Below are 25585 nucleotides of genomic sequence, written 5' to 3'. Positions count from 1 at the left end.
ATCTAGTTACCTTGGGACATGCTGGAGAAGTAGCAGGATGCTGTGGGGCTGCAAAACAGGGAAAGTAGGCCTAGGTTTTTTTGGATTTTTTATGTGTGTCCATCAGTACCGCATTTCCATCTTTTGATACTGATTTCGGTTGTCACTTCTTATTCATTACCTGTTGTCCTTTTATATATTTTGTACTTAATGAATAAACTTGTACTTTTTTGATACCTCTAAAAACTCTGGTGTGGAATTTTGATTGATTATCTGATCACTCATCTATTTATTGGTTAGTCTGTGGCATTTGTCATAGCTTTACCACCCAGTGTGAATTTTCTTTTATATGGAAAATGGCAGCCTCCAAAGAACACCGCACCCCCCTCCCCCTCAGTTCCAGGGCCTCAGCTTTGTCCCCACCCTCCGTTGACCAGTGAAACTTGCCTCTGCACCTCCAATCGATGTATCACAGACAGCAAAGATTGGGACACCTTGGCAAGATCAGACGGAATGAAACAGAGCAGAGACCCTTTCAGGAAGAGATGGTGTGCTAAAATCCTGGGCAGCAGAGGGGGTTCTTTGGAGGCTTGCATAACAAAGGTGCTGCACTTGGGGCATTGGCGTAAACTTTAGCGGAGATAAAAAAAAGTAAACTGATTGGGCGGCAGGCAGAGAAGGAAAAAAAACCTGCAATAAGAGGGAACACAGCAAGACTGCAGTGGCCTGACTATGGTGGAGCAGGCCTCGGCGAAGCAAGACTGCAGTGGCCTGACTATGGTGGAGCAGGCCTTGGCGAAGTGAAGAACCCTACTGGAACCACTACAGATCCACCCATTGATCGCTTACAAAGGACTGCGGAAGTGGAACAGATTCACTGGCCAGCTGAAAGAAGGGAGGGAGCCCTGGGCTAGGAGAGATACAAATCCACACCTCGTGTGAGGGGGAATGGGGTATGTAGAGGGGCATCCAGGGGGATGGTGTGAGAGGATTTGTAGAGGGGCATCCAGGGGGATGGTGTGAGAGGATTTGTAGAGGGGCATCCAGGGGGATGGTGTGAGGGGGTTTGTAGAGGGGCATCCAGGGGGATGGTGTGAGGGGGTATGTAGAGGTGCATCCAGGGGGATGGTGTGAGGGGGTTTGGAGAGGGGCATCCAGGGGGATGGTGTGAGAGGATTTGTAGAGGGGCATCCAGGGGGATGGTGTGAGGGGGTTTAGAGAGGGGCATCCAGGGGGATGGTGTGAGAGGATTTGTAGAGGTGCATCCAGGGGGATGGTGTGAGAGGATTTGTAGAGGGGCATCCAGGGGGATGGTGTGAGGGGGTTTGTAGAGGGGCATCCAGGGGGATGGTGTGAGGGGGTATGTAGAGGTGCATCCAGGGGGATGGTGTGAGAGGATTTGTAGAGGGGCATCCAGGGGGATGGTGTGAGGGGGTTTGGAGAGGGGCATCCAGGGGGATGGTGTGAGGGGGTTTGGAGAGGGGCATCCAGGGGGATGGTGTGAGGGGGTTTGGAGAGGGGCATCCAGGGGGATGGTGTGAGGGGGTTTGGAGAGGGGCATCCAGGGGGATGGTGTGAGGGGCTTTGGAGAGGGGCATCCAGGGGGATGGTGTGAGGGGGTTTGGAGAGGGGCATCCAGGGGGATGGTGTGAGGGGGTTTGGAGAGGGGCATCCAGGGGGATGGTGTGAGGGGGTTTGGAGAGGGGCATCCAGGGGGATGGTGTGAGGGGGTTTGGAGAGGGGCATCCAGGGGGATGGTGTGAGGGGGTTTGGAGAGGGGCATCCAGGGGGATGGTGCGAGGGGGTTTGGAGAGGGGCATCCAGGGGGATGGTGCGAGGGGGTTTGGAGAGGGGCATCCAGGGGGATGGTGTGAGGGGGTTTGGAGAGGGGCATCCAGGGGGATGGTGTGAGGGGGGTTTGTAGAGGGGCATCCAGGGGGATGGTGTGAGGGGGTTTGTAGAGGGGCATCCAGGGGGATGGTGTGAGGGGGTATGTAGAGGTGCATCCAGGGGGATGGTGTGAGGGGGTATGTAGAGGGGCATCCAGGGGGATGGTGTGAGGGGGTTTGGAGAGGGGGATGGTGTGAGGGGGTTTGGAGAGGGGCATCCAGAGGGATGGTGTGAGGGGGTTTGGAGAGGGGCATCCAGGGGGATGGTGTGAGGGGGTTTGGAGAGGGGCATCCAGGGGGATGGTGTGAGGGGGTTTGGAGAGGGGCATCCAGGGGGATGGTGTGAGGGGGTTTGGAGAGGGGCATCCAGGGGGATGGTGTGAGGGGGTTTGGAGAGGGGCATCCAGGGGGATGGTGTGAGGGGGTTTGGAGAGGGGCATCCAGGGGGATGGTGTGAGGGGGTTTGGAGAGGGGCATCCAGGGGGATGGTGTGAGGGGGTTTGGAGAGGGGCATCCAGGGGGATGGTGTGAGGGGGTTTGGAGAGGGGCATCCAGGGGGATGGTGTGAGGGGGTTTGGAGAGGGGCATCCAGGGGGATGGTGTGAGGGCGTTTGGAGAGGGGCATCCAGGGGGATGGTGTGAGGGCGTTTGGAGAGGGGCATCCAGGGGGATGGTGTGAGGGGGTTTGGAGAGGGGCATCCAGGGGGATGGTGTGAGGGGGTTTGGAGAGGGGCATCCAGGGGGATGGTGTGAGGGGGTTTGGAGAGGGGCATCCAGGGGGATGGTGTGAGGGGGTTTGGAGAGGGGCATCCAGGGGGATGGTGTGAGGGGGTTTGGAGAGTGGCATCCAGGGGGATGGTGTGAGGGCGTTTGGAGAGGGGCATCCAGGGGGATGGTGTGAGGGGGTTTGTAGAGGGGCATCCAGGGGGATGGTGTGAGGGGGTATGTAGAGGTGCATCCAGGGGGATGGTGTGAGGGGGTATGTAGAGGGGCATCCAGGGGGATGGTGTGAGGGGGTTTGGAGAGGGGGATGGTGTGAGGGGGTTTGGAGAGGGGCATCCAGAGGGATGGTGTGAGGGGGTTTGGAGAGGGGCATCCAGGGGGATGGTGTGAGGGGGTTTGGAGAGGGGCATCCAGGGGGATGGTGTGAGGGGGTTTGGAGAGGGGCATCCAGGGGGATGGTGTGAGGGGGTTTGGAGAGGGGCATCCAGGGGGATGGTGTGAGGGGGTTTGGAGAGGGGCATCCAGGGGGATGGTGTGAGGGGGTTTGGAGAGGGGCATCCAGGGGGATGGTGTGAGGGGGTTTGGAGAGGGGCATCCAGGGGGATGGTGTGAGGGGGTTTGGAGAGGGGCATCCAGGGGGATGGTGTGAGGGGGTTTGGAGAGGGGCATCCAGGGGGATGGTGTGAGGGCGTTTGGAGAGGGGCATCCAGGGGGATGGTGTGAGGGCGTTTGGAGAGGGGCATCCAGGGGGATGGTGTGAGGGGGTTTGGAGAGGGGCATCCAGGGGGATGGTGTGAGGGGGTTTGGAGAGGGGCATCCAGGGGGATGGTGTGAGGGGGTTTGGAGAGGGGCATCCAGGGGGATGGTGTGAGGGGGTTTGGAGAGGGGCATCCAGGGGGATGGTGTGAGGGGGTTTGGAGAGTGGCATCCAGGGGGATGGTGTGAGGGCGTTTGGAGAGGGGCATCCAGGGGGATGGTGTGAGGGCGTTTGGAGAGGGGCATTCAGGAGGCTAGTGTAAGGGGGCAAGGGGTATGTACAGGGACATCCAAGGGGCTGTGTGAAGAGGCATGGGGTATGTAAAGGAGCATCCAGGGGGCTGTGTGGCTGGTGTAAAGGGGGCAAGGGGTATGTACAGGGACATCCAGGTGACAGTGTGAGGAGGCATGGGGTATGTAAAGGAGCATCCAGGGGGCTGGTATGAGGGGGCATGGGGTATGTAGAGGGGCATCCAGGGGGGCTGGTGTGAGGGGGCATGTAGATGACCATCAAGGAGGCTGTAGAGGGGCATAATGTAGGCACCTGGATGCCCCTCTACATACCCCATGCCCTCTCACACCAGCCTCCTGTAAGCCCCTCTACATACCCCCCCACACCAGCCACACAACCCCCTGGATGCCCCTCTACATACCCCATGCCCCCTCGATGACTCTCTACATACCCTATGCTCCCTCACAACAGCCCCCTGGATGCCCCTCTACAAACCCCATGCCACCTCACACCAGCACTTGGATACCCCTCTACATATCTCATGCTCCCCCTCACACCAAGTTACAACCTCCGAGCAGTCACACTGAGTCCTGCGTCCTCATTCCGCTGTATCAGGCTCCATGGTGCAGCCCCTCAGACCTCTCCCCACACGGCTCCATGGACTGAAGGTGAAGGAAGGAGGAGCTCCTCATTTCCCGCTTCTCTCCTCCTTCTCCCCCAGCAGCAGCTTCCTTACCGGCTCCTCATTGGACTAAAGAAGGCCCCGCCCCTTCCGGTGACATCACCATTTCAAGGAAGGAATCACTCCTCCCCCTCAAGAATTAAACTCCAATCTAGACGCTGCCTCTATCCCAGAAGCGCCTGTCTCCCCGTGGATCCCCCGGTGTCCGGTGTGCGGCTCTGCAGGTGGAGTCTGCGCAGTCCTCGTCCTCCTCCTCCTATACCGCCTCCGTACTCCGCTCCCTCACTATAGCGCGTATTCACACCTGGGAGTCCTGGCTGTGTCTGTGCGGTGAGGGCGTTTTCCTCTTTGTCTCCAGACAGTAATGTCCTCCCCTGTGTCCCGGCCACTGTAAGGCCATGTTCACACTTTGCGGTTTTTACAGCGGGTCCGCTGCAGTTTCCATTGCGTTAACATGTAAACCCTATGGAAACCGCAATCCGCTGTGCACATGCTGCGGGAAAAACCGCGCAGAAACGCAGCAGTTTACATTCTGCAGCATGTCACTTCTTGGTGCAGAATCGCAGCGATTCTGCACCCATAGGAATGCATTGATCCGCTTATTCCCGCATGGGGCTGTGCCCACGATGCGGGAAGTAAGCGGATAATGTGCAGGTGGTACCTGGGGTGGAGGAGAGGAGACTCTCCTTCAGGCCCTGGGAACCATATTTGTGTGTAAAAAAAAGAAGAATTAAAATAAAAAATAATGATCTACTCACCTCTCAGCGCTGCACGCGGCGGTCCGGTTCCAAAGATGCTGTGCGAGAAGGACCTTCATGACGTCACCGCAGGTCCTGTTCGCACATCAACCCTGGCCGGACGGCCGCGGGCAGCGCTGAGAGGTGAATATAACATGATTTTTTATTTTAATTCTTTTTCTTTTACACACAAACATGGTTCCCAGGGCCTGGAGGGAGTCTCCTCTCCTCCACCCACACATTATCCGCTTACTTCCCGCATCGTGGGCACAGCCCCATGCGGGAAGTAAGCGGATCAATGCTTTCCTATGGGTGCAGAATCGCAGCGATTCTGCACAAAGTGACATGCTGCAGAATGTAAACAGCTGCGTTTCTGTGCGGTTTTTGCCGCAGCATGTGCACAGTGGTTTGCGGTTTCCATAGGGTTTACATGTAACTGTAAACGCAATGGAAACTACTGCGGACCCGCAGCTGCAGAAACGCTGCGGATCCACGGTAAAAACCGCAAAGTGTGAACATGGCCTAAGAATTCTCCCTTCTTCCCCCACATGGGAATATTCACCTACAGGGGCCATAAGTCCTTCTATGTGGCCCTAACTAGTATTAGTGACCCCCGTGTGCCCCATAGATTACTACTGGCCCCCGTGTGCCCCCATAGATTACTACTGGCCCCCGTGTGCCCCCATAGATTACTACTGGCCCCCGTGTGCCCCCATAGGTTACTACTGGCCCCCGTGTGCCCCCATAGATTACTACTGGCCCCCGTGTGCCCCCATAGATTACTACTGGCCCCCGTGTGCCCCCATATATTACTACTGGCCCCCATATATAGTACACATGATTTCTCTAGTAGCCTTCCACGACAGCCACCAGGAGGTTGTCTCCACACCCTAATGGGGGACAGGAAGCACAAGAGGTTAAAAACCCCTCCCACCTCCCATTAACCAGTGTCTTTCCTGTCCCCCATGGGGCATGGAGAGGTTACTGGTGCGCTGTAGCGGCAGCTCTAAGCAGTGTACCTGTATTTCTATTCCTTCTGCCGGGCACTAATGGTTGGGTCCCTCGGGGCTTCCTCCTGTGCTGTGCCTCCCGTCTCCTCTGGATTCTGGGACCGCGTTCCCGGTCCTCTTGCGGGGACAAAGCTGGCCGGTGAGCCCATCCCGGAGGCCTCCCTGAGCTCTCCGGCGTCTCCCCCTCCTGACGCACGCTGTTTGGCGACCCGGAAGTCGGGTGATCCTCCACTTCCGGGTCGGCGCTCCTGCACAGGAGCGACACAGACCAGAGCTATGGATCACTGAACGGCGTGCAAGGCACGCTGCATCCTCGCACGCCTGCCTGGGACAGCGGAGGGGGAGGGGCGGTGAATTGCCTCGCGCTGGTGCAGGCTTATTTTCTATATAAGCTGCGAAGACGTCTCAGGTAAGCTGCTGTAATCATGGATTCGTCTTGCCCTGCAGCTGCAGAGCCCGGCGCTCCTCAAGCCCTAGTAAGTGTGGCAGAGATGGGTCCCATTTAAAGGTAGTTTTATATACACCTTCTTACACCGCTTCCTCTCTCTTTGCAGGGAGTCAAGTCTGGCCCTAAAAACATTACCAAACGCAAATGTGCCACCTGTAATGTGAAAATGCCACTAGATTGGGAGAAAAAGTTATGCCAACTTTGTACAGATAAAATAGTCCGGGCGGAACACTCTTCATTGATTGAGGAAATCCGCTCCCTGGTTAGACAGGAGGTTCAAACCTCTCTGGCCACGCTCACCCCACCGCCACCACCATCCTCACCTGGTCCATCTCTCCCCAAAAAGAGAAAAATCCAGGAGTATTCTGAGTCAGAGTCTGAGAGATCTTATACGTCGTCTTCTATCAAATGGGAGGATGTGTTACCCCATAAATCTGCGGAAATTAGGAAATATCTTTTTTCCTCTGAATACATCGAGGAATTGGTATCGGCAGTGAGCCATGGGGCTAAAAGAGGAATCAGTTCCTCGGTCTATACAAGACGAACTTTTCGGTATACAGACTAAAAAACAACCTGGTTTTCCCGTCCATAAAAGCATAATAGATATGATTAATAATGAATGGGAATTGCCTGAGAAGCGTCTAACAACTCCCCCAGACTTTAAACATCGGTTTCCTCTTGATGAGGACGTAATAAAATGGAACGTCCCAAAAATTGATGTTCAGGTGGCTAGAGTGGCTAAAAAAACGGCTCTGCCGTTCGAGGATTCCTCCCAGTTGAAAGACCCCTTAGATAGGAAGATTGAGAGCCTTCTCAAAAAATCCTGGGAAACGTCTACCTCAGCCCTCAGATTCAACATCGCATCCGCCTGTGTGGCCCGCTCCCTCTTCCGCTGGATAGAAGAGCTAGAAAACCACATCTCTCAGGGTACCCCGAGAGAGGAAGTTCTGGATTCCCTGCCTATTTTACATAGAGCGACTGGATTCCTCGCAGACGCCTCACTGGAATCTATCCGGGTGGCAGCCAGATCCTTGGTCCAGACAAATTCAGCCAGAAGAGCTCTCTGGTTAAAAATGTGGAGCGGAGATGTCACTTCCAAAATAAAACTGTGTTCCATTCCCTTTAAGGGTGACTATGTGTTTGGGCCCTCATTAGATGACATCTTAGAGAAAGCCACAGACAGAAAGAAAACTCTTCCTGAACAGAGGCCTCCCAGGAAGCATTTTTTTCGAGCCTCCCAGTCCCAGCCCTCCCAGGGTAAAGGGAAAGGAAAAACCGGGAGGTGGAGTTATGCTAAGGGGAAGCCTAAAAACATCCTTATTCCCCAGCAAACTCAACAAGAAAAACAATGACTCCGATCCGGTGGGGGGGAGGCTTTCGAACTTCGTTCACAGTTGGCAGAATATCTCCAACAGCCCCTGGGTGGTCAGTGTTATACAACAGGGGCTTCTGATATAGTTCGATGCACCTCCCCCCCAGGATCGTAAGAGTCACCTCCCCGTCATCTCGGGAGACTCAAAAGCTGATGATGGCTGGAATTCAGGACTTGCTAGACTTGAGAGCTATCTCCATGGTCCCGGTGAACGAGCAAGGGGAAGGACACTGTTCCCGTATCTTCATGATAAAAAAGCCTTCCGGGCAATCTCTGATTATAATAAATCTGAAAGCTCTCAACAAATATATAACTTACCGCAAGTTCAAGATGGAGTCAGTAAAAACAGCCATCCCTCTAATCGCCCCTCATTCATATATGGCAACAATAGACCTCAAGGATGCCTATTTTCATATTCCATTATTCCTCCTCACAGGAAATACCTAAGATTTGCTATCCAAATCAATCAAAAAATCTTACATTTCCAATACAATGTTCTCCCCTTTGGGATTTCCTCAGCCCCATGGGTGTTTTCCAGACTCATGGCGGAAACGGTAGCCCATATCAGGAGCCAAGACATCGCTATAGTGCCGTACTTTGACTACCTTCTAATAATTGGTCCTTCCGCCGAAATTCTCAGAGAGTTTCCAAGACTCTGAACATCTTACAACTTTTGGGTTGGATACCAAATCTAAAAAAGGCTCAGCTATCACCATCAAAGGTGAGGAAATTCCTCGGGGTCCTCTTGGATTCAGAAAATCAGAAATCCTACCAGAGGAACACCGAATAAATCTAATTTCCAAAGTCTCAGACTTCAAAAAACAACGTTCTCCGACTCTATGGGCCGCAATGTCTCTCCTGGGGTCAATGACGGCCTGTATACAATCAGTCCAGTGGGCTCAGAGCCACTCAAGAGTACTGCAGGCACACATCTTAGGGAACTGGAACGGGAATCCAAATTCCCTGAACAGGAGAGTGTACACTCCTGGAAAGATAAAGGTCGCGTTAACCTGGTGGGCGATCCAATCAAACCTGCTAAAAGGAGTAGACTGGGTACAAGATCCACTGATCACGGTGACAACGGATGCCAGTCAAAAAGGTTGGGGAGCAGTTGTCTCGCAGATCCCATTCCAGGGTCACTGGAATCAGAGAGAAAGCTCCAGTTCCTCCAACTCCAGAGAATTAATGGCAGTGGAGAGGGCCCTTCTGGCGGCCAGCAGTCTCATTATAGGTCAACATGTCAGAATTTACTCAGACAATATGACGACTGTTGCGCATCTAAAACACCAGGGAAGTCCGAAGTTCAACCAGTTGAGAGCAATATCAAACAGAATATTTTGCTGGGCAGAGAAACATCTCCTCTCACTATCAGCAATACACCTCAGAGGGTCAGTGAACGTTCATGCGGATCTCCTAAGTCGTCACGACTTGCATCCTGGAGAATGGAGCCTGAAGGCGGACATTTTCAGAATGCTGACGGACAGATGGGGACTTCCCGATATAGACCTAGTGTCAAGCCAGAATACACAGGTCGAGAACTACTTCTCCCTAAACCCCAAAGACAGGTCTCGAGGAGTAGACGCCTTCGCTCATGCATGGAGGTTTCATCTAGCATATGTGTTCCCTCCAATACCGTTACTGGCGAAGACCCTCCGGAAGATCCGGGACGATCAAGTCCAGACTATCCTAGTATCTCCGGCATGGCCGAAAAGAAGCTGGAACAACCTCATAAAAGAACTGAAGGTGGATGGTCCGGTTTTTCTTCAAGCATCAGAAGATCTTCTCTGCCAAGGCCCCTTTTATCATCCGGAGCCACAAAGGTTCAATCTGGCAGCCTGGCTATTGAAGCCCAGGTACTAAGAGCTAAGGGTCTATCAGAGTCAGTAATCTCTACCCTACAGAAGTCTAGAAAAGCTATCACCAATGCCATATATGGCAAAATTTGGAATAGATTCTCCTCGTGGTGTCATCCTCATAATCCTGACCCTTTCCATCCTAATATCTCACAGATATTAGATTTTTTACAATAAGGTTTGGAGTTGGGGCTGAAGCCAAGCACCTTTAAAAGTTCAGGTGTCAGCCTTGAGCTCTGTCTTCGATCAAGACCTTGCAGGTCATCGTTGGATAAAGAGATTTATGGTCGCAGCATCAAGGCATTGTCCAAGAAAACAAATTTTTGTACCATCATGGGACTTAAACATAGTTCTAAAGGGCCTTATGGCTCCTCCGTTTGAGCCATTATCATCCTGTTTCTCGCAACTTCTGTCCTGCAAAACGGCATTTTTGGTTGCAATTTCTACTGCAAGGCGAGTGGGGGAAATACAGGCCCTTTCAACTAGAGAGCCTTATCTTACCATAAGAGATGACTTCATCGTGTTCCGACCAGATCCATGTTTTCTTCCAAAGGTAGTGTCAGAATTTCATCGATCTCAGGATATAGTCCTCCCATCGTTCTGTCACAATCCTTCAAATTCGGAAGAACACAGATTTCATACTTTGGACGTACGTCGTATAGTGTTGTATTATTTAGAACATACTAAATCGTTCAGAATAGACAAAAATCTCTTCGTTCATCTTTCTGGCAGAAACAAGGGCAAGAAGGTAGCGAAGAGTACCATTGCCAACTGGATAAAGAAGGCCATTGCTGAGGCATACCTAACTCAGAATATAGCTGTTCCTGCGGGCCTAAAAGCCCATTCTACCAGATCTACTTAGGTGTCCTGTGTTGAAAGGGCCGGTGCTTCCATAGAGCAGATTTGCAGGGCAGCAACATGGTCTTCCTTGCACACTTTTACTAAGCATTATAGATTGGATTTCTGGTCCAACCGAGATCTTGCCTTTGGCCGAAAGGTCCTTCAGGCTGTGGTCCCTCCCTAAATACAGAATTGGTTGGCATTCCTCCTGGTGGCTGTCGTGGAAGGCTACTAGAGAAAATAGAATTATTCTTACCGTTAATTCGGTTTCTAGGAGCCTTCCACGACAGCATTAATTCCCTCCCGATGTTCTTGGATAATTTTTTCTGAGAACCTAATAGGTAACCGGTGCTGTGGGTTCAGTTGTAAGTCACTGGTTAATGGGAGGTGGGAGGGGTTTTTAACCTCTTGTGCTTCCTGTCCCCCATTAGGGTGTGGAGACAATCTCCTGGTGGCTGTCGTGGAAGGCTCCTAGAAACCGAATTAACGGTAAGAATAATTCTATTTTTTGTGATGTTACATCGGCTCATCTTCTCCTTCAGGTCTCTACAATATCGGATCCTCTCAGTGAAGATCTTCTACAAAAGAAAATTGTCCTGATTTACCCATCAAAGATGGATATGGACAGAGACAAGATGGCGGAGAGGATATTACACCTCACCCTAGAGATCCTCTTCCGGCTTACTGGAGAGGTGAGAGATTCTGATGACGTCACATTACGTCATTCTTATCTATGGGAATAACAGATGGACAGAACTGCAGAGGTGAGGACTCTGGAAATGTCTGTAGTGAGATTTATTAATGTGTCTCTCCATTACCAGGATTACACAGTGGTGAAGAAGACCTCTAGTGATCGCTGTCAGGACCCTGTGTCTGAGGGATGGGGAAGACCCCTGAGCCCAATCACGGGGCCTCCACCTCACCCCCTGATCCATGAGGACATCAATGACCAGAAGATCCTAGAACTCACCTACAAGATGATTGAGCTGCTGACTGGAGAGGTGACACTGCTGGGAATGCTGGGACATTATACAGTAACACTATGAAGGGATCGGGGGGATGACGGTATCATTGTATGTGTCAGGTTCCTATAAGGTGTCAGGATGTCGCTGTCTATTTCTCCATGGAGGAGTGGGAGTATTTAGAAGGACACAGAGATCTGTACAAGAACGTCATAATGGAGGTTCCCCAGCCCCTCACATCTCCAGGTAATAGACAGGACTAAATACACACGGCCTATAATTATCTGTATATAAAGAATGAATTCACTCCCTGTATGTGTTTCCTCCAGATCTATCCAGTAAGAGGACAACACCAGAGAGATGTCCCCGTCCTCTTCTTCCACAGGACTGTAAACAAGAAGATCCCAATGCTCCTCAGGACCATCAGGTAGATGGAGAGAAGGTGTCAGGAGATCTCCCCTATGATGTGTAGACGCCGGTGAAGGTCTTGTGCTCAGTCTTGTTTTATCCACCAGTATTATATGTTTTATACTTGTGTAATGAGAACGGTGGAGATGGCAGGATTAGAGCTGATCATAGATGGGACTTCTCCATCTGTCGGTGACTTTTATAATATTTGTTTCAGGGTGAAGATCTGACCCATATTAATACTACAGAGACATATGTGAGGGGGGATGAGCGGTGTAAAGAGGAGATTCCTACATATGACTACCCAGGTGAGTAGTGACCACTAAATGCAGAGAAGTCACAGATTCTTCTGTCACCAGCTGTGGCTGCTTTATCGGTGGTGTAGTCTGGCCGTATTACCATGATCACCATTTTACCTCTAGACCACAACATTCTCCTCCACACAAAACTGTTCAAATGACTTTGGGCATTGAAAGCCCTTTTCTATAGAACTTACAACCTGGTAGATCCACCTACCCCCTAGGTTTAGGAGACGCTGTAAGGCTACGTTCACATTTGCGTTGTGCGCCGCAGCGTCGGCGACGCAACGCACAACGCAAATGTGAACGCATGCACAACGCTACGTTTTGCGCCGCATGCGTCCTTTTTTTCATTGATTTTGGATGCAGCAAAAATGCAACTTGCTGCGTCCTCTGCGCCCCGGACGCGTGCGCTGCAGTGACGCATGCGGCGCAAAACGCAAGTGCGACGCATGTCCATGTGCCCCCATGTTAAATATAGGGGCGCATGATGCATGCGGCGACGCTGCGGCACTGACCGCAAATGTGAACGTAGCCTTACCTGCCCAGAACTGTGAACTATAAAGCCAAATGACAGCGTACGTAGAATGTGCTGACAAAATGGAAAATCACTTGAAGAAAAATATGATGATGGGCCTGTAAGAGAAAGCGGAGGGTAATGATGCTGTTGGCTTCCTAGAACCCATTTTTTTCTTTTCTAAGCACGAGCATCTCATTAACTGAAAACTACAAATACAGATTGAAAAACAACCACAAGACGGATTTCATCACCAGGTATCAGTGTAATCAGTATAACGGCAGCGACCTGACAGTGTCTGTAGTCACTGAGCACAATCCTGCTGACAGGTTCCCTGTAAGACATCTCCGCTCTGCACTATTATACACAGTTCTCTTTAAATGTGTAATATTTCTTCTTGAAACTCATCTGACAGAAAATCTTGGAGCTTCCGATAGTTTAGATTGTGAAGTCACCGAGCCCCGTGCTCTAATTCCCCCAGAGAGGTTTCACCACTAGCTCCTCATTTATTACTGATGGAGACTGTTCAGTTTGAGCATTTCAGTAGATGTTATTGTCTATAGTCAGTTTTTGATTACAGTAGTGTCCACAATACTCTGATTTATCCTCTTCCTGCAGCCAGTTTTGTGTTCTTAATCAGCCCCATTTTTACAATCTGACGTGGTCACTTTATGTGGTGATAACTTTGGAATTATTCACAAAGGAGAATAGAAAACAAATGGATCTTACTAATTATTTTCCAACTTCTCACAATACCCTACATACGATTGTACACTACTCTCTGGGCACATGGCAGTGTTCAGAAGGGAAGGAGCTATCATACCGCTGCTGCCGCCTCCCCAGTCAGCGTCTCTTCCTCCTCGCTCGCTCTCGGCCTCTGCTTCTCGTGCGCGCGCACATACCAGGTTCAGTGCTGCGCGTGTGCACTTCTGATCTTCTGTCGGCCCTCCTCTTCGTCTCCTCTGTGGTCCTGGAGGACTAGTACCCAGAAGTCGGTCCTCCTTATTGTCCTCTCTATGGTTCTGGAGGTCTGTTACCTGGAAGTGCTACCCTGCCTCTAGATCAGTGATGGCGAACCTATGACACGCGTGTCAGTGCTGACACGCGTAGTCATTTTCAGTGACACGCCGGCCGCCGGCCGCGGCCCCATAGAAATTGCTTCTTTCCCAGGGTCTGAAGGAGAGGAAACTCTCCTTCAGGCCCTGGGAACCATATTAATATGTAAAATAAAGAATTAAAATAAAAAATATAGCTATACTCACCTCTCCGACGCAGCCTGGACGTCCGCGAGGGGACCGGCAGCGTTGTTTGCTTAAAAATCGCGGTTTTCCGCGCGCGCGTGTCCTGCCTCCCGTGACGTCCCGGCTTGTGATTGGTCGCGCCGCCCATGTGACCGCACGCAACCAATCACAACGCCGGAACTTCAAGTAAGGAAGGAAAACCGCGATTTTTAAGCAAACAACGCTGCCGGTTCCCTCGCGGACGTCCAGGCTGCGTCGGAGAGGTGAGTATAGCTATATTTTTTATTTTAATTCTTTATTTTACACACATTAATGTTGTTTCGATACCGATACCACAAAAGTATCGGATCTCGGTATCGGAATTCCGATACAGCAAATATCGGCCGATACCCGATACTTGCGGTATCGGAATGCTAAACAATGGCATCCGATCCGATTTTTTATCGGATCGGATGCCATGCAGGAGGTCTGTGGGTCCAAACAACAGAGCTCCGGTGCAGAGCGTCTAGGCCTGGGACTTCCGGTAGGCCAGGCGCAGCTCCCGGAAGTCCCAGGCCTCTGCGTCGGATCTGTGTTGTTTGGGCGACATTGTGCTGCTCCCTGCTGCGCCGACCAGAAGTCCCAGGCTGCACCGACCAGAAGTCCCAGGCTGCACTTCTGAGGCCTGAGGAGATAGCTGTCTGGAGGCCCTGTCATTGCTGTCTGGAGGCCCTGTCATAGCTGTCTGGAGGCCCTGTGATTGCTGTCTGGAGGCCCTGTCATTGCTGTCTGGAGGCCCTGTCATTGCTGTCTGGAGGCCCTGTGATTGCTGTCTGGAGGCCCTGTCATTGCTGTCTGGAGGCCCTGTCATTGCTGTCTGGAGGCCCTGTCATTGCTGTCTGGAGGCCCTGTCATTGCTGTCTGGAGGCCCTGTCATTGCTGTCTGGAGGCCCTGTCATTGCTGTCTGGAGGCCCTGTCATTGCTGTCTGGAGGCCCTGTGATTGCTGTCTGGAGGCCCTGTCATTGCTGTCTGGAGGCCCTGTCATTGCTGTCTGGAGGCCCTGTCATTGCTGTCTGGAGGCCCTGTCATTGCTGTCTGGAGGCCCTGTCATTGCTGTCTGGAGGCCCTGTCATTGCTGTCTGGAGGCCCTGTCATAGCTGTCTGGAGGCCCTGTCATAGCTGTCTGGAGGCCCTGTCATTGCTGTCTGGAGGCCCTGTCATAGCTGTCTGGAGGCCCTGTCATAGCTGTCTGGAGGCCCTGTCATAGCTGTCTGGAGGCCCTGTCATAGCTGTCTGGAGGCCCTGTCATTGCTGTCTGGAGGCCCTGTCATTGCTGTCTGGAGGCCCTGTCATTGCTGTCTGGAGGCCCTGTCATTGCTGTCTGGAGGCCCTGTCATTGCTGTCTGGAGGCCCTGTCATTGCTGTCTGGAGGCCCTGTCATAGCTGTCTGGAGGCCCTGTCATAGCTGTCTGGAGGCCCTGTCATAGCTGTCTGGAGGCCCTGTCATAGCTGTCTGGAGGCCCTGTCATAGCTGTCTGGAGGCCCTGTCATAGCTGTCTGGAGGCCCTGTCATAGCTGTCTGGAGGCCCTGTCATAGCTGTCTGGAGGCCCTGTCATAGCTGTCTGGAGGCCCTGTCATTGCTGTCTGGAGGCCCTGTCATTGCTGTCTGGAGGCCCTGTCATTGCTGTCTGGAGGCCCTGTCATTGCTGTCTGGAGGCCCTGTCATTGCTGTCTGGAGGCCCTGTCATTGCTGTCTGGAGGCCCTGTCATAGCTGTCTGGAGGCCCTGTCATAGCTGTCTGGAGGCCCTGTCATAGCTGTCTGGAGGCCCTGTCATAGCTGTCTGGAGGCCCTGTCATAGCTGTCTGGAGGCCCTGTCATAGCTGTCTGGAGGCCCTGTCATAGCTGTCTGGAGGCCCTGTCATAGCTGTCTGGAGGCCCTGTCATAGCTGTCTGGAGGCCCTGTCATAGCTGTCTGGAGGCCCTGTCATTGCTGTCTGGAGGCCCTGTCATTGCTGTCTGGAGGCCCTGTCATTGCTGTCTGGAGGCCCTGTCATTGCTGTCTGGAGGCCCTGTCATTGCTGTCTGGAGGCCCTGTCATTGCTGTCTGGAGGCCCTGTCATTGCTGTCTGGAGGCCCTGTCATTGCTGTCTGGAGGCCCTGTCATTGCTGTCTGGAGGCCCTGTCATTGCTGTCTGGAGGCCCTGTCATTGCTGTCTGGAGGCCCTGTCATTGCTGTCTGGAGGCCCTGTCATTGCTGTCTGGAGGCCCTGTCATTGCTGTCTGGAGGCCCTGTCATTGCTGTCTGGAGGCCCTGTCATTGCTGTCTGGAGGCCCTGTCATAGCTGTCTGGAGGCCCTGTCATAGCTGTCTGGAGGCCCTGTCATAGCTGTCTGGAGGCCCTGTCATAGCTGTCTGGAGGCCCTGTCATAGCTGTCTGGAGGCCCTGTCATAGCTGTCTGGAGGCCCTGTCATAGCTGTCTGGAGGCCCTGTCATAGCTGTCTGGAGGCCCTGTCATTGCTGTCTGGAGGCCCTGTCATTGCTGTCTGGAGGCCCTGTCATTGCTGTCTGGAGGCCCTGTCATTGCTGTCTGGAGGCCCTGTCATAGCTGTCTGGAGGCCCTGTCATAGCTGTCTGGAGGCCCTGTCATAGCTGTCTGGAGGCCCTGTCATAGCTGTCTGGAGGCCCTGTCATAGCTGTCTGGAGGCCCTGTCATAGCTGTCTGGAGGCCCTGTCATTGCTGTCTGGAGGCCCTGTCATTGCTGTCTGGAGGCCCTGTCATAGCTGTCTGGAGGCCCTGTCATAGCTGTCTGGAGGCCCTGTCATAGCTGTCTGGAGGCCCTGTCATAGCTGTCTGGAGGCCCTGTCATAGCTGTCTGGAGGCCCTGTCATAGCTGTCTGGAGGCCCTGTCATAGCTGTCTGGAGGCCCTGTCATAGCTGTCTGGAGGCCCTGTCATAGCTGTCTGGAGGCCCTGTCATTGCTGTCTGGAGGCCCTGTCATAGCTGTCTGGAGGCCCTGTCATAGCTGTCTGGAGGCCCTGTCATAGCTGTCTGGAGGCCCTGTCATAGCTGTCTGGAGGCCCTGTCATAGCTGTCTGGAGGCCCTGTCATAGCTGTCTGGAGGCCCTGTCATAGCTGTCTGGAGGCCCTGTCATTGCTGTCTGGAGGCCCTGTCATAGCTGTCTGGAGGCCCTGTCATTGCTGTCTGGAGGCCCTGTCATTGCTGTCTGGAGGCCCTGTCATTGCTGTCTGGAGGCCCTGTCATTGCTGTCTGGAGGCCCTGTCATTGCTGTCTGGAGGCCCTGTCATTGCTGTCTGGAGGCCCTGTCATTGCTGTCTGGAGGCCCTGTCATTGCTGTCTGGAGGCCCTGTCATTGCTGTCTGGAGGCCCTGTCATTGCTGTCTGGAGGCCCTGTCATTGCTGTCTGGACTCAGGCCCTGTGATTGCTGTCTGGAGGCCCTGTGACTACTACAGCAACCATCATCCAGTGAACTGTGGGGTGTCATTGACCATTACTGAGATAAGTGAGAGGGAGGCATCAGTGATGGCGAACCTGTGGCAGTCCAGCTGTTGCAAAACTACAATTCCCATCATGGCTGGCCATTCAAAGCAAAGGCTTTGGCTGTGAAGACATGATGGGAATTGTAGTTTTGCAACAGCTGGAGTGCCACAGGTTCGCCATCACTGGAAGAATTCCCCCTCCCCCTCACTTATCTTAGTACACGGCACCCCACACAAGTTAAATAATAGCAAGACCAACAAAAGAAACCAACTGACAGATGAACAAAGAAGTCACTAAGCAGGTAAGTTAATTCTAATTATACATATTTGTTATTTAAACTATACATGTCGCAAAATTATGTTTTTTTATCAAGGTGACACACCACCCAAGTTATGCTCGGTTTTTTGGCGAATTTTGACACACCGAGCTCAAAAGGTTGCCCATCACTGCTCTAGATATTTAAACTGCTTCCTGCCGTTCCTCTGTGCCTGGTTATCATTTGTTTCCTTCAGGTGTTCCTGGCCGCTCTTAGTCTCTGTGAAGTTCGTTTTCCCTCTGACTTTGGGTTTATCCTGTCTTACCTGTATCCTGCTACTCTGTGTTTCCTCAGTTCCTCCGCCAGTCCCTGTACTGCTGCAGTTTACCCATCAGTCCTGTTTTACCCATCAGTCCTGTTTTACCCATCAGTCCTGTTTCTCTGCAATACTCACCTATCCTGTGGTCCTATCTCCACCTCTTCTTGGACTTCTCCCGTCCTGGTCCTCCAGCTTCCGTGGCAATAGTCCCTCATGGGCCTACCCCTAACTCTCCCTGTATAGGGGGCGGTCTATCTGGTCAGCTCGTCTGTGAGGGGTTCGTCGTCGCGGTCTAGAGGGTCTCCGTTTTCCCTATTTGAATTGTCACACTCAAATAGGACTGCACTCGGGTGACATCTGAGTGCATATCTCTTTTTCAATAACGTGTCCAAAATTACCATATGGCACTTCAAAATATATGAAACAACAACATGGACAATCAGTTGTATTAACTCCTGAGTCCAAAGAAGAGAACCATGAGATTATCACTAAACTATTTATTGTTATCAAAAAAATAAAACAAGGTTACAGAACTTATATTACAAAAAGATACCCAAGGGGCCGAAAAATACCATAAGAAGGTATATGCATTGCCATAATACTCATTGGCACACTACTAAAAGCGAAGAGATAAACAACAATTTCAATAATCTGAATAAGATATATTGTATAGCCAGAACAATCTGATGCATGTCATTGTGCGTATTAGAATCCACTGTGCCCCTATGGGGAATACATAGTATGCTGAACAGACATGCAAATACAGAATTTACAAGGAATAAAGTGCAAAGTACAGATTATCTCACCGCCGTAAACTTGTAAGTGAATAAAGGCTGCAGATCCTTAGTATCGGTGCTTCGGCGTTCCCCTGTTGCCCCGACACGCGTTTCGCCCTTAGCTTCTTCCGGGGGCGTGAGTGCAGCCTGATTCTTACAGCATAACAGGAGCGCCATTTAGCTGTTTGAATGCAGATCTAGCTGGAATAGTTTGCAGACACAATGTATTGGGAGCACTGTTCATGGTCAACTGGCAGCTCAAAAGATCTCCACCATGAACATGCTTGGCACTATCCTCTCTGCTTTCCATATCCCAAGGATTGCCTTGCTCATCGCCCTTTAACCTCATTACATGGATCTGAACTTAGGGTACCGTCACACTAAGCAACGTCGCAGCGATATAGCCAGCGATGCGACCGAAACGAGATTGCTGGAGCGTCGCTGTTTAGGTCGCTGTAGAGACGTCAAACACAGCAACGCCAGAGCGATGCAGGAGCGATCCAGTGACGTAGCGGCAACCAATTTATCGCTGTTGCTGGTTGCTCGCTCCATGTCAAACAGCCAGAGTGTATTGACTTGACACACCCAAAGGGGCGTTGTAGTGTAGCCAGATAGGCGTGTTTTAGTATAGGGAGACCCCCAGGATGTGACGCGTCGGCGTCCTGTAATATAAACGACTCTGCAGCGATGCAGAACTTCTATATTTGCAAGCGTTATCGTCCCGTTGTCACAGGTGATCGTAAAGAAAAGGACTGAGTAGAGTCACGGTTTAAATTTCGGAACGCAGCTACAGATGTACCCGCAGTGGCCAATCAGCGTTCACAGTGACACGACGTCACTGACACATATTGCCGCCGAGCCATCATCAATAGATTTAGCTGTAAGTTCCCTCTCATGTCGTCGCGGATGAGGGCGTCTCCTTTTTTAATCATACACGCCTCTCTATCCTCGTCGCTGTCGCTGCTGGCGACAGAGGACTGAACCAGAGGAGAACAACGCTGCTTCTGGCAGATTCCGGCCATGTGCTTTGAGCTTTAGTAGGGTGTGTTACTTTCCAATTGGCTGAAGTAGGGAGCAGATTACTCCAGCTGGACAGCAGGAACAGATCCCAGATGAGATTGGACACACCATATACAGAAGCCCTAATATGACTAAATGACAGAAAGCCAGAATAGTCGAAATCCCCATAAAGTGATTCAATTTTATAAATTATTCACTGAGGGTTATAATCTATACATATGTGGTCAAAATTGTTGGTACCCCTCGTTTAATGACAGAAAAACCCACAATGGTCACAGAAATAACTTGAATCTGACAAAAGTAATAAGAAATAAAAGATCTATGAAAATGAACAAATGAAAGTCAGACATTGCTTTTCAACCATGCTTCCACGGAATTAAAAAATAAATAAAAATCATGAAATAGGCCTGGACAGAAATGATGGTACCCCTGAAAACAATGTGACAAAATGGACATGTTAAATCGCGGTGTGTCCACTAACTAGCATCACCGGTGTCTACAGTCTGAAGCCACACTGGGTAGTTTTACAGACGTATGAGCGCAGAAAATACGCATAACACACGGCCCAATGATTCTCTATGGCCCAGCTCCTATCAGTCGTATTTTACTGATCCGTATTATACGGTCTTGTACAGCTGTAGAAAATCGCAGTATGCTGCGTTTGTCACCGTATTGCGCAAAAAAATCGCCAATGAAAGTCTATGGGGGCATCTTCCAGATGTGCCTTTTCTGGGGTGGCTGGGGGCAGATGTTTTTAGCCACGGGGGGGCCAATAACCATGGACCCTCTCCTGGCTATTAATATCTGCCCTCACTCACTGGCTTTACCACTCTGTCGGAGAAAATTGCGCGGGAGCCCATGCCAATTTTTTCCGCCATTTAACCCTTTATTTTACAAGCTAGAGTGCCAAAATGTTGCACATACACACTACTAACATTAGTAGTGTGGAATATGCAAAACAAAAAGGGATATGAGATGGTTTACTGTATGTAACCATGTCTCATATCCTGTCGGGTTTGGGAAGGAGAAATAAAAAGCCGGCAATTGAACTACCAGCTTTTCACATATCTCGCGCTGAATTAAATATTAATACAGTAAAAAAAAAAAAAATATATATATATATATATATATATATATATATATATATATATATATATATATATAACGAACAATTGAGCACATAAATCCATTAGATGTCGGTTTTGCAAGCCTGCGAGAAAATCTCGCAGTACGGATGCCATACGGATTACATACGGAGGATGCCATGTGCAAAATACGCTGCCACACCCTGACTACGGATGACATACGGATCACTATTTTGGGAACATTTCTCCGTATTACGGCTGTAAAAAACGGACCGTATTGTCTTACGCTGAGTGTGACGCCGGCCTTAGAATCAGTGAGTGGCCTGTATATAGGGCTACAGATACTCACTGTGCTGTTTGGTGACAAGGTGTGTATCACACTCAACATGGACCAGAGGAAGCGAAAGAAAGAGTTGTCTCAGGAGATTAGAAAGAAAATTATAGACAAACATGTTAAAGGTAAAAGTTATAAGACCAGGGCCGTAGTTAGAGTTTCTGCTGCCCTAGGCACTTTTAGTTCTGCCTCCCCCATTGGTCAGTATGACATTATTGGTAGCGACTTTGGCTAAAATTGCTGATGTGAAAGAAGCCTTTAACAGCAGATCCAGCAGTTTTGCTGCGTAACAGATCACTTACGGCAACACTGCGCTCGGCCTCATTCATTCCCTATGGGACTTGTGCATATGTGCGGCACTTGTAATATTCCAGTGATCCGGTAAATGCGGTACTTGCAGCAATGGAAAGAAAAACGCTGAAAGCAGTATTTTGGTTTTTTTTTTTGTTTTTTTTGTTTGTTTTTTTTGTCTCACCGCAAGTGCCACACATGACCACAAGTAGCCATCACTTCCTGTCCCTGCACCTTCCTAGCGCATCCCATCCATCCCTCTCTGACCTAAAACTACACTATAAAGTTTTAGAAGAACAATTTATTACCTGACATATTCCTATGATGATGAGGGCTCCAGGCTACGGCGTAGACTGGGACGGGCATTCTCCGGGTCTCCATTCTCTCTGTGAACACCCTCAGTCCCTGCCTCACTACCTGTGCTGCACTGTGCAGACCTCCCTCCACCGGACCCGGTAATCGCCGCTCGCATTAGCATACCGGCAGAGGTGTATCTAGGGTTTCTGGCACTTGGGGCAAGAATTCATTTTGGTGCCCCCCTTCCCCCAGGACATATGAGATTTGCACACTCAGTCATGTACCCACGAGCTCCTCTCCCTAATGCTCTCAATGTTCAGTGAAAAACTGAGAGAAGCAGAAGAGAAGCTCGTTGTCACAGGACCATAAGTATGAAAATCGCATATGAGTGAAGTGTCCATGTGAAGACTACTGGAACCTGCAGAGCTGAATCCTGACATCGCAGCTTCTGAATTCTCACAGCTAATGCACTGCACACTTTTAGGATTCTCCCTTGCCGGTGGACAGTGATATTAGCACTAGCATGCGATTTGTATACTTCTGGCCACATTCCGACTAGACGTGCCCGGCCTCGCTCTGCTCATTTTCATTGACGGAGGCAACATATGTCTAGTCAGCGCATGACTGAATGTAATAAATAATAATAATTTTATTTATATAGCGCCAACATATTCCGCAGCGCTTTACAACTTATAGAGGAGACTTGTACAGACAATAGACATTACAGCATAACAGAAATCGCAGTTCAAAATAGATACCAAGAGGAAAGAGGGTCCTGCTCGCAAGCTTACAACCTATGAGGAAAAGGGGAGACCCGAGAGGTGGATGGTAACAATTGCTTTAGTTATTCGGACCAGCCATAGTGTAAGGCTCAGGTGTTCATGTAAAGCTGCATGAACCAGTTAACTGCCTAAGTATGTAGCAGTACAGACACCGAGGCTATTAACTGCATGAAGTATATGACAACATGATGCGGGGAACCTGATTATGGATTTTTATTTTTTTTTTTTTTGAATGGGCCACACAGGGATAGTTAGGTTAATGCATTGAGGCGGTAGGCCAATCTGAACAAATGAGTTTTTAGGGCACGCTTAAAACTGGGGATTGGGGATTCATCGTATTAACCTAGGTAGTGCATTCCAAAGAGTCGGCGCAGCACGTTTAAAGTCTTGGAGACGAGAGTGGGAGGTTCTGATTATTGAGGATGCTAACCTGAGGTCATTTGCGGAGCGGAGGGCACGGGTAGGTTGGTAGACTGAGACCAGAGAGGAAATGTAGGGTGGTGCTGAGCCATGGAGTGCTTTGTGAATGAGGGTAGTAGTTTTGTACTGGATTCTGGAGTGGATGGGTAACCAGTGTAATGACTGGCACAAGGCAGAGGCATCGGTGTAACGGTTGGTGAGGAATATGATCCTGGCTGCAGCATTCAGGACAGATTGGAGAAGGGAGAGTTTGGTGAGAGGGAGGCCGATTAGTAGAGAGTTACAATAGTCCAGACGTGTTGTGAACTATACTTCTTGGCTCCCTCTTGTGGTCACTAGTGGTATGGCACTTGGATTGTCTTTCCCCAGGTTGGTACTCACCTGGGTCGTTAGGCCTGGGGTGTTACTATTTAAACTTCCTGGATTCTTAGTCTAGTGCCTGGCATCGATGTAATCAGTTCATGTCTGTTTGCTCCTGTCTACTGGTCCTGATTTTTGCAAGATAAGCTAAGTCCTGCTTTCTTATTTTTGTTTATTTGCATTGCTTTAATTTTAGTCCAGCTTGTACAAAATGTGATTCCTGTTTTTGCTGGAAGCTCTAGGGGGCTGATATCCTCCCCCCACACCGTTAGTCGGTTCGGGGGTTCTTGGATATTCAGCGTGGATATTTTAAAAAACAGAGAACAAACAACCGATCTGATGCCCATATAATCAATAAATAGAGTTTATTAAGGAAAGGTAATACTACATAAATTGGTAGGGGGGGGAAAAAGAAACCAAAAAATGGGGCACACAGAGGAGACACAGCAGCATACAAAACACAGTCCCAAAATATTACGGTACTAACATGATATAAATAAATAAATAAATAAATATATATATATATATATCATTGAATATCGGACTGATAAATGTTAATATTACTCTGTTTAAACCAGCATAGAGTGCCAAGAAAATATATATGTGGCCAAAGTGCAAAAATGAGTGCAAATATAAAGTGCACAAGTGCAAAAAATCGGCCGCTGGAATAACTAATTAGAGCAGGTAACTGCTGTAAGGTATGGTGGGCACTGACACAGGTATGGTTAATAGTACTATCAATAAATAGTTAAATATTGTAGGTATAATAAAAGGAAAGTGCCCAGAGCAGGATTTACCCGAATTGCTGCTGTCTCCTGGATGTGCCAGTCCCCAACGCACGTTTCGGCGTGAGCCTTCGTCAGGGACGAAGGCTCACGCCGAAACGTGCGTTGGGGACTGGCACATCCAGGAGACAGCAGCAATTCGGGTAAATCCTGCTCTGGGCACTTTCCTTTTATTATACCTACAATATTTAACTATTTATTGATAGTACTATTAACCATACCTGTGTCAGTGCCCACCATACCTTACAGCAGTTACCTGCTCTAATTAGTTATTCCAGCGGCCGATTTTTTGCACTTGTGCACTTTATATTTGCACTCATTTTTGCACTTTGGCCACATATATATTTTCTTGGCACTCTATGCTGGTTTAAACAGAGTAATATTAACATTTATCAGTCCGATATTCAATGATATATATATATATATATTTATTTATTTATTTATATCATGTTAGTACCGTAATATTTTGGGACTGTGTTTTGTATGCTGCTGTGTCTCCTCTGTGTGCCCCATTTTTTGGTTTCTTTTTCCCCCCCCTACCAATTTATGTAGTATTACCTTTCCTTAATAAACTCTATTTATTGATTATATGGGCATCAGATCGGTTGTTTGTTCTCTGTTTTTTGCATTTAATTTTCCGAGTTGTCCGCTATTACGTCCAGCTTTTGGGGTACATGTGTTATGCACAAATATATACTGAACATTTGAGTACACGTGCAGTTCTGTGTATCCCGTGCCTTGAGTTGTTTGTTTATTAAAGCGTGGATATTTTGTAGGGTTTTTTGCTGACCGCATAAGTCATCTTTCTATTTTCTGCTATTAGTCAGTGGGCCCCTCTTTGCTAAAATCTAGTTCATTCTTACGTTTGTCTTTTCTTCTCACCTCACCGTTATTTGTTGGGGGCTTGTATTATAACTTTGGGGTCTTTTCTCTTGAGGCAAGAGAGGTCTTATTTTCTCTGAAAGGGTTAGTTAGTTCTCCGGCTGGCGCGAGACGTCTAGAATCAACGTAGGTACGTTCCCCGGCTGCTGCTAGTTGTTTGTGCTAGGATCAGGTATACGGTCAGCCTAGTTACCACTTCCCTATGAGCTGGTTTTTGTGTTTGCAGACTTTGCTGAAACCTCTGAGATCCTCTACCATTGGGATCATAACAGTATGCCAGGCCAAAGTGAATAGTTAATGCATTGCAGAAGCGGGATTAAAAGAAAAGCAGTTCTGAGTTGTTTTTTTTTTTCTTCCTTCCCCTTTTTTCTCTGAGTGGCTTGAAGCTCTGCTGCAGACATGAATGTTCAGACTCTGATTACTAGTGTGGATCAGCTTGCTGCACGAGTGCAGGGCATTCAGGATTTTGTTACTAGTAGTCCTATGTCAGAGCCTAAGATACCTATTCCTGAGCTGTTCTCTGGAGATCGATTTAAATTTAGGA

At 49.8% G+C, this 25585-nt stretch overlaps 2 protein-coding genes across 3 annotated transcripts in view; one reads left to right on the top strand and one right to left on the bottom strand.

Annotated features, from left to right (window-relative positions):
* LOC143766891 (uncharacterized) overlaps nt 1-4494 on the bottom strand; it is a 34868-nt gene extending 30374 nt beyond the window's left edge. Inside the window, exon 1 of one of the 2 annotated variants that reach the window (XM_077254894.1) lies at nt 4316-4494. The gene's annotated coding sequence lies outside the window, so the exon portion shown is untranslated. Of the gene's footprint in view, nt 1-4147; nt 4248-4315 lie in introns of those variants that run through there. The other variant, XM_077254893.1, reaches the window with a different exon arrangement.
* The window catches only part of LOC143766863 (uncharacterized), a 57470-nt gene continuing 36262 nt past the window's right edge, over nt 4378-25585 (top strand). Inside the window, exons 1-6 of the mRNA XM_077254853.1 lie at nt 4378-4591; nt 11064-11213; nt 11343-11522; nt 11606-11729; nt 11813-11910; nt 12109-12199. Coding sequence (XP_077110968.1) covers nt 11136-11213; nt 11343-11522; nt 11606-11729; nt 11813-11910; nt 12109-12199 — 571 coding nt within the window. The 5' untranslated portion in view covers nt 4378-4591; nt 11064-11135. The remainder of the gene's footprint in view (nt 4592-11063; nt 11214-11342; nt 11523-11605; nt 11730-11812; nt 11911-12108; nt 12200-25585) is intronic.

This window comes from Ranitomeya variabilis, chromosome 4 (genome assembly GCF_051348905.1).
Source record: "Ranitomeya variabilis isolate aRanVar5 chromosome 4, aRanVar5.hap1, whole genome shotgun sequence".
In the NCBI taxonomy this organism is placed as follows: domain Eukaryota; kingdom Metazoa; phylum Chordata; class Amphibia; order Anura; family Dendrobatidae; genus Ranitomeya; species Ranitomeya variabilis.
Note: the sequence above shows the minus strand (reverse complement) of the source record. Positions and strands in the feature narration are given on the sequence as shown.